Genomic DNA, 12,864 nt, shown 5'->3' with positions numbered 1-12,864 from the left:
AAAAAAACTGTCCGGTTACAGCAAACTGTCCAACTAAACTGTCTGATTCTGCTGTCTAGTAATAACTCTACAGAACAATGAAAGAAAGATGGAGCAGCTTGTCCCACACAAATAAAAGGAAATAATAATTACTATAATTTATATGATCACAACAATTACTATCTAACCATGGAAACCCTTTTCCTAAACTTCAGTTCCTTTGCACCCTAAACACTATGGCAAACTTTGAGTGAACGCTCCATCTTTTTGTCTCAAAAGTTTGCTGGCTCCTTCTTCAGACTTTCCCGCAACAAAATGGAAAAAAACTCAAAGCTAACAATTTACACTTAAAAACAGAGCTCTTAAAGAAACTTTACTCAAACCGCTATATGAAATGTTTCCAGCCCCACGGGGAAACCTTCAGTCGCGGATGTCGTTAGTTAATTATACTGTAATTGTATACTACGTTGTGCGTTTCACGAAAAAAGTATTTTCTTAACTTTACTGGTTTACTCTTTATCATCCTCAGGAATAACATCATTTTCTTCTTTTATGGGAGTATCTCTTTTGATCCTGGTCAGCTCGCTTTGCGTTACATTACTCAAAACCGCTGGCGAAGATTGAAATCTCGCGCGGCGTGCGATCTTTTCATTTCTAGGGTCTGGCCTTTCAATCTTTGGCAAAGCTAAACTCCTCCGCTGCTTCAATGGAGGAGGAAATTCCTTACTCCTTTCCTGTCTGTATGGCAAAGGCCACACGACAAGGCTTTGATCAGTGCTTTGTAACGGTGGCAAACGTTTTAATTCAAGGAAACTCATGGGTGACCTTGATGCCGCGCTTTCAGAGTGTCTCCGTTGATAAAACTTGAAATCTCGCTTTGCTGCGTTTGCAAGAATATCTCCTTTATCAGCGACGTGTGTTTGAACTGCACTTCTAACGCTTAGCCTTGTTTCCGTTGTGTTTTTTCCGGGATCGATGGCTTTAAGTTCTCGTCGCAGCGAAACAAGATTTCGCTGAATGTTTCGCATTTCTCTTTGCTCTTCTTTCGCTAGGTTTCCCAGCCGGCGTCCTAGCCGTTCTTTCTCTCGCTCGTTCTTTAGTTTGGCCTCGACAACATTTTTAATTAGTTTACGGCGTAAAACTTGTGCTTTTTCGTCGCTCTCCTCATCTGCAGCGACAATCATGGCTTAAACTTTTCTACGATGTAGTAGAAATCTAAAACTATTGCGTTGGCAAGCAGTTCTACGTGCCGTGATCACACATCAATCAGTTTGCATTGCTTCAATTCTAAAACGTATCAACTGGAAGTCCCAAAAACGTAAATCATGTATGATGTTTTTGAGAGTAAATAAATAATTAATTTGTTGCTACTGGCGAAGTTTTGTTTAATCTATAGCGTTTCAGAAATGCAAGTACTAGCGGTTTGTTGTTGATAAAACACTTGTGAAAGGATTTTCACAAGGACCTCATCTAAATGTAAAAGTATTGCTTGCCTGTTTTCGTTGCCACAAGACAACAACGTCACCAGTCGGAAACAGTGATGAAAACTTCTTAAACAGGAGCGAATTTCGCAGCAAACATGACCGGCAGGTGTTTCACAGTTTTAATAACACAATCTCATAAACCAATGAGACTTTTTCACACTTTCAAAGGTTGTTTTTGTTTTCATTAAACAGACCGTGACCATCTTTGACTACCGGGCCTAGAACTTCGGTTATTGGTAAGTGCCCCAGAAAAAACCAAACTCCTGCAAACCGTTTACTTTCATGTTTTGACTGATTTCGTTCGAGTTTTATTTTCTTCATCTGAGGTGCGACAACACGACGTTTCATTTAGATATAGAATAGTATACCTTGGTCTTAATTAAGACCTCTAGTCTTCGTTTCATATTTTGATGTCTTTCTTTTAAAGAAGCTTTCCAGTAAGCTTCGATTCACGTAGCACGCACAAACTCAGTTTTCCTGGCCCACATCCAATGGGGTAGGGTAGACTGGGAATGAGATGAAATCTACACAAGGGGAAATACCACCGTCAACGTTCTAATAGACTCCCCATCCGGGACTTCCAACCAGGGGAAGGCGCTTATTGAAGAGCGGTCAAATAAGGGGGCGTATCAAAAACTGATTGAGAGCCAAATTTTGATTAACTTATTATCTGCATAGTAGCCCAGATTTAAAGAATACCGTACACAATGGGAATTTCTTCTGTTGAAGATCAACAATGTTCGTACTGAAACGCAACCTGGCTCAAATAAATAACAATGATAGTACTAGTCTTGGAGGGAGGGGGGACGGGGGTTTGTAAAGAGCTTTATGCTATAAAGAGAAGGGGCTTATTGGAGCGCCAAATCAAATCATGGGCCAAATGTTTCTGTTCGAGGCTAGAAGGCAATTCTGAACAGTTTACTTTAATTGTAGGTATTGCACGTTTTGACTGTAAATAGACACAAAACATACCTGGTCGTTTTTTAAGTGACTATGTAAAGACCCGAGCAGTTAAAAAAATTTGCCCTCACTTTATTTCAAGTTCGTCATTTGGAATCTACTGGAATGTTCTCCATTTTTAACCTTCCTTACCCCATTTTGTTCCAGTCTTGCCTCTTTGGTGATGATTCTCTGCTGGTTATAATCAATAGAAGTAAAGTAATTAAAACTTGAACAACTCTAAAGTTTCTAACGCAGACCCTGTTTTGAAAAGAAAAAAAAAAAAAACTGCACGAAATGAGAAATGTGTAAACAGAAAAATTTAGATTGATTACTTGTGTGCTGTATCTTCGTAGCGCTATACATATTTGTGTGATACTCGGCCAAAACGTAAGAAATCAGGAATGTTATTTGGAAAACGCGGCATTTGCGTATTTGGATGTGTTGATGGGGAGTGGGTGTTGAACGCGAAAGCAGTGGGTAGCGGATAGGGAGAGCTTTCGCGTTCCACGCTACTATTCGCGCTCTTCCTTCGCCATATGACATAAAAAAAAAGAAAAAAAAAAGAAAGAGGAGACAGAGAGACATAGATAGTGTGTGCAAGCCAATCGTTTTGTTCCCATCAGTACTGTTTCGTCAGTTGTGGACTTTTAGTTCACTGTTATCAAACATCTTTATTGACGACTTTAGTGTCAGACAATCAAAGAAGTGCGTTCGAATCCTAAAAGGAAGTCACATTGTTATGAAATGCTCAGATAACAAAGTATACGAACGATTTAATATTTACCCAGTGAGTCGGCTAGGTCCACAGCTGATAAATGACTTACATTAGTATTATGACATCACTTTAACGTATCTCATCAGCGGATAAATTAACTTAATGATCAATAATAGAATTTCTCGACGAAAAAAGTACTTTCTGTGGAAGGTACTCCTAAGTTAAAAGGGACTAGATTTCACAACAGACACAACACATCACTTTCTTTATTTGCTTCTTATTTTAAGTAATTTTCAGCAAGGCTGACTGCAAATGCATCGTGTTGTTGAAAACAGACCTCAGTAGACAGTCATTATCATGAACTTATTATTTGATACTAGCACGATTTTCTTCCTCTTATAACTACAAAAAATTTTCCTGGAAATCTGAGAGTTAAGAAAACTGCAATAAGGAAGAAAATAATACCTGCTAAGAGTAAAAAATCGTTTGGTAAGCTCAATAAACTTTTACGGAAATAAATGAAAATAAAAACAGCAATTAATCAAAAGAGTGAATTCACAGCACATCGACTTCATTAGTTGCACCATTGTGTATTACCGCTGTAGAACATGCGCGATGATGTAATCGCACAACACCGGCAAGGACTTCCCTCATGTTGCTGGTGCTCACGCCCCGAGAAGGGTTCCCGGTAAGTTCGAGGAAGAGGATTGGGGAAGACGAGCAGTGATGATGTTGACATCACAGGCTCCGGGTGGGTACCATTTACCATCTTGAGTTCTTTGCGCCATTTGAACCGTCTGTTCTTGAACCAGGCCTGTAGCGAATCCGGAATTCAAAGACAAACTGAGTTATGCCTCAGAAAAAATGTCTTCAAATGTCTCCATGCCTTACATAACGATTAAAGAACTACGATTTTACCTGAGAAACAAATTGAAAAGATAAATGAGTCTAATTACCTGCACGGTAGCAGGAGAGAGTCCAAGTTTGAAAGCCAAATTGTCGCGCTGTTCACCCGTCAAATACAAGGATGAAAGGAAAGAATTTTCAAGGTCAACTTTCTGATAAATTGAAAATCGTGTACGTTCAATCTTTCGCTTGTGGGCATTGGCAGTAGGGACAGTGTCATCAGAGCTCGTCTGGAAATCTCCTGAAATTAAATGATATTAAACAACTAATTAGCTCACTCCTCCTTCAACTAATTCCAAGCTAATTCGCCAAATCTAGCCGAGCAGTCTACCAGCTCTGGTTATGAGAAGGTTTACCTTCCAAATTGAAGGAGAAAGACACGAACTATCGTGTTTTATCCCATCTCCCTTTTTCCCTTGACGCATTTTTTTGCCTCGTATTCCTCTGATTGATCATTTAAAGGCCCCAACCTATTTCTCGTTGAATAAAAAGGACTTTGCGTCGAAGGAATCTAGCCGATTTTTTTATACAAACACGGACCATTCAACTGGCAGTAACAGGACATACGAAGACTTCTTATTTACCATTGAAAAACAAGCAATTGATTGTTTGTTAAAGGTAATTTAGCGTTCACGAAATTTAGAAGTCTGTTCAGAAATAACAAAATGGTGGTGACCGTAGCTTTCCTCAAAACAGTTGAGGGAAGAGAGGAATCGAGTAAGCCTTATACGGAGCACAAATTAATAGCTCTCTTTCAAATCGTTAGGCGGCTTTCTTGTTTTCAAGAATGATTTTTTTCCAAGCTGACCTTTCCTGCTTATGAGAACACAAACTATTCTAGTCGTGAAACTTCAAGTCAACATAATTTTAAGGTAAATTCCTCTGTTGAAAAAAGATCTATACCACTCAAACTTATCCTGAAACGAACGCTTCTGTATCAAGATACCGCCTTTACTGCAAAACACTAGGGTCCTGCCAAGTTGTTAATCAATCAAAGATTGATCACATAAGCAGTCAAAATCTACGTCTCACGTACCTTCCAGTGGAAATGAACTCGACACACTTTTAGACAACGATTTTTCATCACAGAAAGGAAGCGATTTTTGAGCAAAGAAACGGTGCACGTCAAGTGGTTTAGTCTCCATAGCACTTATATCCTCGCCTTACCAGCACCTCGGCCAAACCTGAATCTGGTTGTGTTCGCTTAATGTAAAATAGAGAAAAATATCGTTTCCCATTGGTCAGACGGACCACTGACGTAACAAATTTAAGAATACGTATGATGCACGATCCTCGCAGTAGACAGCGCTATTTATGCAATAGCGAAAATCAGACTTGAAAAAAATCAGGCCTGTACGGGATTGGAACCACTGGCCTCTGCGATACTAGTGCAGCGCTCTATCAATTGAGCTAACAAGCCAATTGGGAGCAGGCCGTTAAGTTGATTCGTAATAAACCCGTAATGATATCTCGGGTTTATTACGAATCAACTTAACGGCGTGATGATATCATCATTTTCGCTATTGCATAAATAGCGCTCTCTACTGCGAGGATCGTGCATCATACGTATCTAATACCGCAGTTCAAAATATATGAACTTCATATATTCATAGTACCAAATTTAAGATTGTTTATGTTATCGCATTCAGTCATCCGATAATTACGTTGTTAATTAACCGGCCAATCACGTACCATCGCTTTATGGAACGAGTTCTCCAATTCCACAAAGGAAAAATGGTTAATTTAACACTAAAGAACGCCGACTCTTGAATGCCCTGTTTTCAATGCCGATGCTCTTCGGTTATTTATCAGTTTGAGAATATGGATCTTGGGCAGGTGATTTGATGGACATTCTCCTGACTTAAAAATGAGCTGAAGTAATGAGCCCTGACGGATTTCATTTCCCTTTGAAATGTTACTGTTAATAAAGGTGACACAGGCAAACTCGTGGATATACTGTGCATGTTATTTTAACAATATACAGTGATTGTGCTAAAGCCAATGATCCTGTGATTCCAAGAAACAGAATTGAGCCGTCATCTCCACAAGAGTCCTCCCCAGTATTGATTCAGTCCGCCTCACATTTGAGCGCTATTCAAGACGTTACTTAGTCACAAGTACGTTGTTGTAAAGTGGCGTATCTCCGTTACCATAAAAACTTTATGTGAATGGAGAATAAAGAAAGGTCTCTCACACACACGCACGCACGCACAAACACACACAAAAGAATTGAAAAATACGTCGGCTGCGTTTATGTATCTTTTACTCTCTTTTCTTATCAGATCTACAGATTCTAGTTTCAACCAATAATAACCTCAAAATCCTTTCCAACCTATTAACTTTTTAACCGAGCACGAGGGTCGTACTAGCGAATATTGGCACGAGGTCGTGGAAGTACAAAAACGACCGAGGAAGCGAGGTAACTAAGTAGTTTATTACATGGCACTCGGACTAAATTTTTTTTATTTCGAATTTGCCGGCTTTCGCGACCAAGAATACACGGCTTATGACCTCGGTGGAAACCGTCCGTATAGGAAATAATGGGACCAAGTACATGTAGGAACCAATCAGAACACTCGGATTTGCCTTGGAATACCTTTGATAGAACTGTAAATTTTCGCCTATCAATTCTAAGAAACTGTGAAGCTTTTCAGCTAATGTTAATTATTCCCGGATTGTGGTAAGATTTAGCCCTATACAATTACACGTGGTGTAAGCTTTTCATTTTTGTACTTTGACAGAATTCCAAAACTGAGAATGATATTTTTACAGTATAGAAGAAAAGATTACAACTTTGAAGATGGAATACTATCATCTTTCCAAGTGTATTCTGGCAGAGAGCACTTCTCTGAAACAAAGACAAGAACAAATTTGTAAGTACAGTCGAACCTCGATTATCCGGACCTTAATTATCCGGATTATTCGATTATAATTTATCGATTATTTAAGACAAACTGACTCACTTCAACATTTTAGACCAATGTAAAAACATTTTTCTTGAATTTTAAATGTAAATACATACGCGTAGAGATATTCTCGTAGGACAGTGAAGATGCAGACCATATCTTTTTCAAACGATTTGTGAAATGTTTTGTTTCAGGATAAAATGTCGCTTTCTTAATTTTGTCAGTTTGTGTTCCTCATTAATATTCATATCCAGACACACGATTATCCGGACTATTTCGTCTAGTCCCAACCACAGGGTGCCCAGACAAGCGACGAGTCTGGTTGTTTATTCCAAATATAAAGGAATGTATGGGAGAATATTAGAGTCTTATTATCGTAAACTTATATCATAAAATGTCTGATTTAAAGCTCAAAATAAATGTAAACCTACCTCACTTGCTGTGTATTGTCGTTTCTGTGGCTCTAAATGGCGAATTTGAGCGATTTGGTGGGTTTTGCATCGAACAGTCGACGCAAAACCCACCAAATCGCTCAAATTCGCCATTAGTGCCACAGAAACGACAATACACAGCAAGTGAGGTAGGTTTACATTTATTTTGAGCTTTAACTCAGACATTTTATGATATAAGTTTACGATAATAAGACTCTTTAATATTCTCCCATACATTCCTTTATATTTCGAATAAACAACCAGACTCGTCGCTTGTCTGGGCCCCCTTTGGTCCCAACGAATCCGGATAATCGAGGTTCGACTGTAATTCTTCACATAGCCCTCCGACCCTGATGCTTATGTTACACTGGGAAGTAGAAGTGGGGGAGGGGAGGGGGGGTATCGAGGGTTTACATCAATGACTTTTTCCAGATATATGCCACATCTTTCTCTTGATAGCAATACACCACAATAGAATCCGCAAATAGGAAGTTCATTTATAATCGTTCTAATGACTATCAAATGATTGATTTTGGATTTAAAACATAAGTCAAAGGATCAAAATATTTCCAGTACTTGTTAACAGAGGAGCAAATAAACAACAACAACAACAACAACAACAACAACAAAACAAACAAAGAGACAAATACGTTTGATGCACGATTCTCGCAGTAGAGAGCGCTATTTATGCAATAGCGAAAATCAGACCTGTACGGGATTCGAACCACTGACCTCTACGATACTAGTGCAGCGCTCTACCAATTGAGCTAACAAGCCAACTGGGAGCAGGCCGTTAAGTTGATTCGTAATAAACCCGTGATGATAAATCAGATACAATGAATATATGAATATTGCATAAATAGCGCTCTCTACTGCGAGGATCGTGCATCATACGTATCTAATACCGCAGTTCAAAATATATGAACTTCATATATTCATTGTATCCAAAGAGACAAAATAAGTGGGCAGAAGGAGTGTACCTTATCTCAGGAGGAGGTTTTTTTTTTTTGTCAGATCTGCAAGTGTAACCCACAAGTAACATTCCACAGCACTGTACTAACATACATGACAACATATAATTTAGCTATCATCACCTTACCTGCTGTTGGTAAGTTATTAACAAAGACTTTACTTGATGCTCCATCCACATCAATTGTAGTTCCTGTTATGTAAGCTGCAGCTGGGGAGAGTAGGAAGCTCACAGCCCCTGCTACCTGAACAATTACATTTCGTTTAGCGAAGATACATAACATCTCCAGCTACACTCTAGGCCTTCATTACTAGGATTGATAATCTGAATAATTAACAGCTATTAACCAAAGAGCTCGTGGCATGCAGTGGATATTTAACCAACCACAAAGCAACACTACAGGCAAACAGTTGTTTGTAGTATTATAGCGAAACAGTGAGATAATACTAATACTGTAGTACAAAAAGATGATTTTAACTCATTCCTGCAACAATTACAATATTTTCAGGTGTGAATCCTGCACGAGTTGCTGGGAGGTGACTAGCAAAAGATATTCAGAGTTCGAGTAGCCAATCAGAGTGCACCTTCAATGCTCTCCATTGTTTTAGTACAGCTGTATATACTTACACTGTTAATCTATCTAATTGTATACACATCATACTTTCGACATTGCTCATCCTAGCTGTATGCAGGAGAGGTGTCTCACATATGCATTAACTTAGTAGTGGCCTTGAGCTCTCTATGCAGTGTCTGTAGACAGTGGGAGAACATTGGAACATGGAATCCAAAGCTCTGAGGTTCAATTCTGCATGTACTCAGAATTTCTTCTTCATCCCACCTTTGTGAAAAGATAACCAAATATCTTTCTCTGTTTCATTACTGAACTCAAAAGTTGACCATTTCTGTAAAAAAAATCTCAGAGGGAGTTCTTTTTCAGCTGAATGACAACAAAACCACTTAAGAGTAAAAAATGAAAAAAACATAACCTCGTTGCTCTTACTTCTGCAGTGGTTCCACATCTTTTGGCTGGTAACAAATTAGCCATCTTCTGAAACAGCTCAGGCTCATATTCTGAATAGTTCTGTGCGGCAGTGTCAGAGTACACCACACCCTAAAAAAAGAAAATGCTTATTCATGCTGCAAATACATGTAGCTGGCAGTACTTGTAGCTGGTCTAAGAGTGCACACAGTCAGCAAGACCTTGAACCACAGTTGCATACTTTTGGCAAGTGAATACATGAATGTCACTTTCAGTAGGGATCAGTAATTTTTTTCAGGATTGTCTGTATCATAAGTCTTAGTCCCCTTCACCACTATTTTGCCACTAGGACAGAGGTCAAACTGGGCCTAACACATTTACCCTAACGCATTTGGCTCCATTACCAACCTATAAGCTGAAAATCCACAAAATAATGTATGTATGCAAGACAGATCAATACTAACATACTGGTGACACACAGTTGATTCTGACTCCACAACCTATCCATTCAACAGCCAGGCTCATTGTTAAGTTGTGAACTCCAGCTCGTGCTGCACCGCTGTGTCTGGATGATATATAAAGAAAATACAGAAAAAAAGTTAGGAGACTGACCTCTCTTCTTTGAAACAAAGTTGCTTTTTCAGTATCTCCCCCGAGGTTTAACTTTGTTTCCACAAATCAACTTTTATCTACATTTTGAAATGCAAAGAATGCAACTCATGTGTGAATTTGCTGAAACATGGATATTTAAAATCGATAAACAAAATGTTATTTTAACCTCAGCAGAATTCCTAGAAACAGAGCAACTTTTGACTCAATTCAAGTTTGCAAACAAGCACTGTTATTGCAGGAAGTCAAGAAAATCACAACTTACGCCATTCCTGGGAAACCCTTGCTCATGTCCACAATGATGTTTACAATGGAACCGCCATTATTGCACATCCACAATCTGAATGCTTAACATAGACACAATCTCACTTATTTAAATCAACTCTTCACTAATGTCAAATAATCAGTAAAACAAGTTAAAGCCCGGTGTAATAATGTAACTATTCAGTGCCAAATGGTACAAGCTTGTAAATATAACATCCATTAAGAAGTGTGTAGGTCATTGAAAAGTTATCATAAGTGTCTGGAATAGACCACTTATGATAACAAAATAATGTTCTGTGTTTACAGTTGACTTAAACATGTAACACTTGCAGCAAAATTGACCCCAAGTGACAAAAACTAAAGTCCAATACAAAAACATCCAATAATTTCTGAGCAAGTTGTGATCATTTACTGACATTTTAAGGTTACCATAGCAATACCATAGCCTCTGAGAACATCCCCTCTTACAGCTCTACCAGTCTGTGTTTCTTTAATAAGTAGGATAACCCCCCTTTTTCCTAACTGAATTGTACAATGTACTCAGCTTCACAAGATACATCTCAAAGCAAAGGTTTAAAGAAGTCTGCACATATGATTCAGAGCTCACTTAATTTTTGGATTTTTTGGAGTCTAAAAATAATGGAATGCTTTGAGTCACCTTAACAGGGACACCCACATTTTCCTAAAAAAATTAGTGTAAATTAACGACAAGCCCATACCAGGCCACCAATTACCATTTTTCAGATAGTGGTAGCTACATAGAAGAAAAAGGTAACTTTCATTGAGTGTCAAACACACAAAAAATAAAACAAATTTTCTTGTCCTATGCTAAATTAATTTGTTATCAGGCTTTGTGATAGTTGAGCTTAAATTACATTATCATGATAGTTTTATCTCTTGCTATGCAAAAAGGTTACCCAGCTCAGAAAACAATAACAGATTTTTTTTTAATTCAGTGCTTACCTTCTTTACAGCACAGAAATGTCCCATTCAAGTTGGTGTCAACCACAGCTTTCCAACCCTTCAAAGACATGTTTGCAACAGGTGACACGAACTGACCTCCTCCATTGTTGACAAGGAAGTCAATTTTACCATAAGAGGAGAGAGTTTCTTCCATCAAGTTTGTTACCTAAAATGTTAGAGTTTACATTTGTTTTGATTGAATATTTTCAAACACAAATAACACCAGCACATATGCAACTCTCACAGATAGGCTGCCTCCTGAGTTTGGCAACTCAAATTTTGGAAAAAAAGTTCACGAAAACTCACAAGTGGAGTCTTAAGAAAGTTGCTTTATATTTGTTGCTTCATTAGACATACACTCCATAAACTCATTTACATCGAAAACAGAGAACACTTTGAAACCTTACCTATAATTTCAGCTGTTAGTAATAGTATAGCTGTCATATCTACTGACTTAGACCAATGTTTGATTTTTTTCTCTCACTGGACCAGTATTGTTCAACCAGTATTTTTTTTTCATTCCTGTCAGATTTTAGTAGGGAAACTTGAGTTTGTTCATTAGGTCTTTTTTTAGTTTAATAGCCAGGCATTTGATCAGGAGAAGGGTTACTGAACACAACTTTTTTTTGAAGCATAACTTATTATCACAACTATTGAGAATAATGCAGAAAGTTCTCTCTTGTGATGGACTGGCCATGGGTGACACTGTAAACAGATTTTTGCAGTGGAATGGAATCCCTGGCCAGGTAACCTTAAGCTGCTCAAGGAAAGTGACCTTTTAAAAACTTTGAAAATACTTTGGGAAGAATGGTGAGGGCCTATACATTGGTGTTTAGGGTGGCTTAAAATCATTTTATCTTTCAAGTACAGCTTTAAGTTAATTTCAGGGTAAGATTTAGTGCAACATGGATCCAGATTTTAATGGAAGGAAAGTTGTGACAGATCAGACAAAAAGGACTATGTACCACTTGCACAATTAAACATACTTATACAGGTATGAAAAGAATGAAGAAAAAAAAGCCTTCTCCTGAGTCCAGTGGCTCACACTGGTTTAGAGTATACTGGAGGAAAAAAAAAAACTAGCACAAATTGTGAAGAAGGGATTATCAACTTTTTAATAACAGTTTTGAACAAAGATAGTTGGTGATGACAGCAGCCCTCCACCCCCCCCGCTAGCCCTAGCCTTTTCTAGGTAGAAGGGGAGGAGTGTGATATCACATCAATACCTTGCATTGGCCCCTACAGCAGAAAATACGACTATTTAACCAAATACATGTATGAAGAAATAAAATTCGCCAAAAAATTTATTCTCCCAGTAATATTTCGATAACTTAGTCGTTAAGAAAACACGCAAAACTGGCACCTACCTGTTTTTCGTCTCTGATATTACATGGCACTACTTTCACCTCAGCAGTACTTGATGGTTGTATATGGCGACACAATTCTTCAGCCGTTCTTTTCAGTCTTTCCTCCTTTCTTGAGGCGATAACAACTTTACTGCCGAGGTAGAGTAGTTCTCTAGCAATTGCCTTTCCAATTCCCGTACCACCGCCGGTAACAATTGCTACTTTGCCCTCAAATAACCCTGGCCGGAAAACAGACATCATGCTTTACAAGAGGGTTGATAATCGCTTGTTACGCGCGATATCACGCGGGACATCACGCGCGACTTGTCACGAAGCAGAAGTTTGCGCATGATCAAAATATTTCCGGGAA

At 38.5% G+C, this 12,864-nt stretch overlaps 2 protein-coding genes across 3 annotated transcripts; both read right to left on the bottom strand.

The window, feature by feature from the left end:
- Positions 1–3,368: 3,368 nt before the first annotated feature.
- Positions 3,369–6,149, bottom strand: LOC148718757 (homeobox protein orthopedia B-like). Its single transcript, XM_088741982.1, has 3 exons — positions 5,063–6,149; positions 4,077–4,267; positions 3,369–3,934 (listed from the first exon to the last, which is right to left on the bottom strand). The coding sequence occupies exons 1-3, from the start codon at positions 5,169–5,171 to the stop codon at positions 3,695–3,697; spliced, it is 540 nt and encodes a 179-aa protein (XP_088598108.1). The 5' UTR covers positions 5,172–6,149; the 3' UTR covers positions 3,369–3,694.
- A 123-nt stretch (positions 6,150–6,272) lies between these two features.
- LOC111333199 (peroxisomal trans-2-enoyl-CoA reductase) lies at positions 6,273–12,797 on the bottom strand. Of its 2 annotated transcripts, none has more exons than XM_022938733.2 (7): positions 12,516–12,795; positions 11,149–11,314; positions 10,187–10,268; positions 9,781–9,877; positions 9,334–9,444; positions 8,463–8,577; positions 6,273–6,874 (listed from the first exon to the last, which is right to left on the bottom strand). In XM_022938733.2, the coding sequence occupies exons 1-7, from the start codon at positions 12,753–12,755 to the stop codon at positions 6,813–6,815; spliced, it is 873 nt and encodes a 290-aa protein (XP_022794468.1). In that variant the 5' UTR covers positions 12,756–12,795; the 3' UTR covers positions 6,273–6,812. The 2 variants fall into 2 exon arrangements, 1 of the variants encoding a protein (XP_022794468.1); XR_015994288.1 differs by having other exon boundaries at positions 6,854–6,874; positions 9,320–9,444; positions 12,516–12,797.
- Between the last annotated feature and the right edge of the window lie 67 nt (positions 12,798–12,864).

This window comes from Stylophora pistillata, chromosome 12 (assembly GCF_964205215.1).
Source record: "Stylophora pistillata chromosome 12, jaStyPist1.2, whole genome shotgun sequence".
Taxonomy (NCBI): domain Eukaryota; kingdom Metazoa; phylum Cnidaria; class Anthozoa; order Scleractinia; family Pocilloporidae; genus Stylophora; species Stylophora pistillata.
The sequence above is the reverse complement of the archived record's forward strand: the minus strand, read 5'-3'. Positions and strand labels throughout refer to the sequence as shown.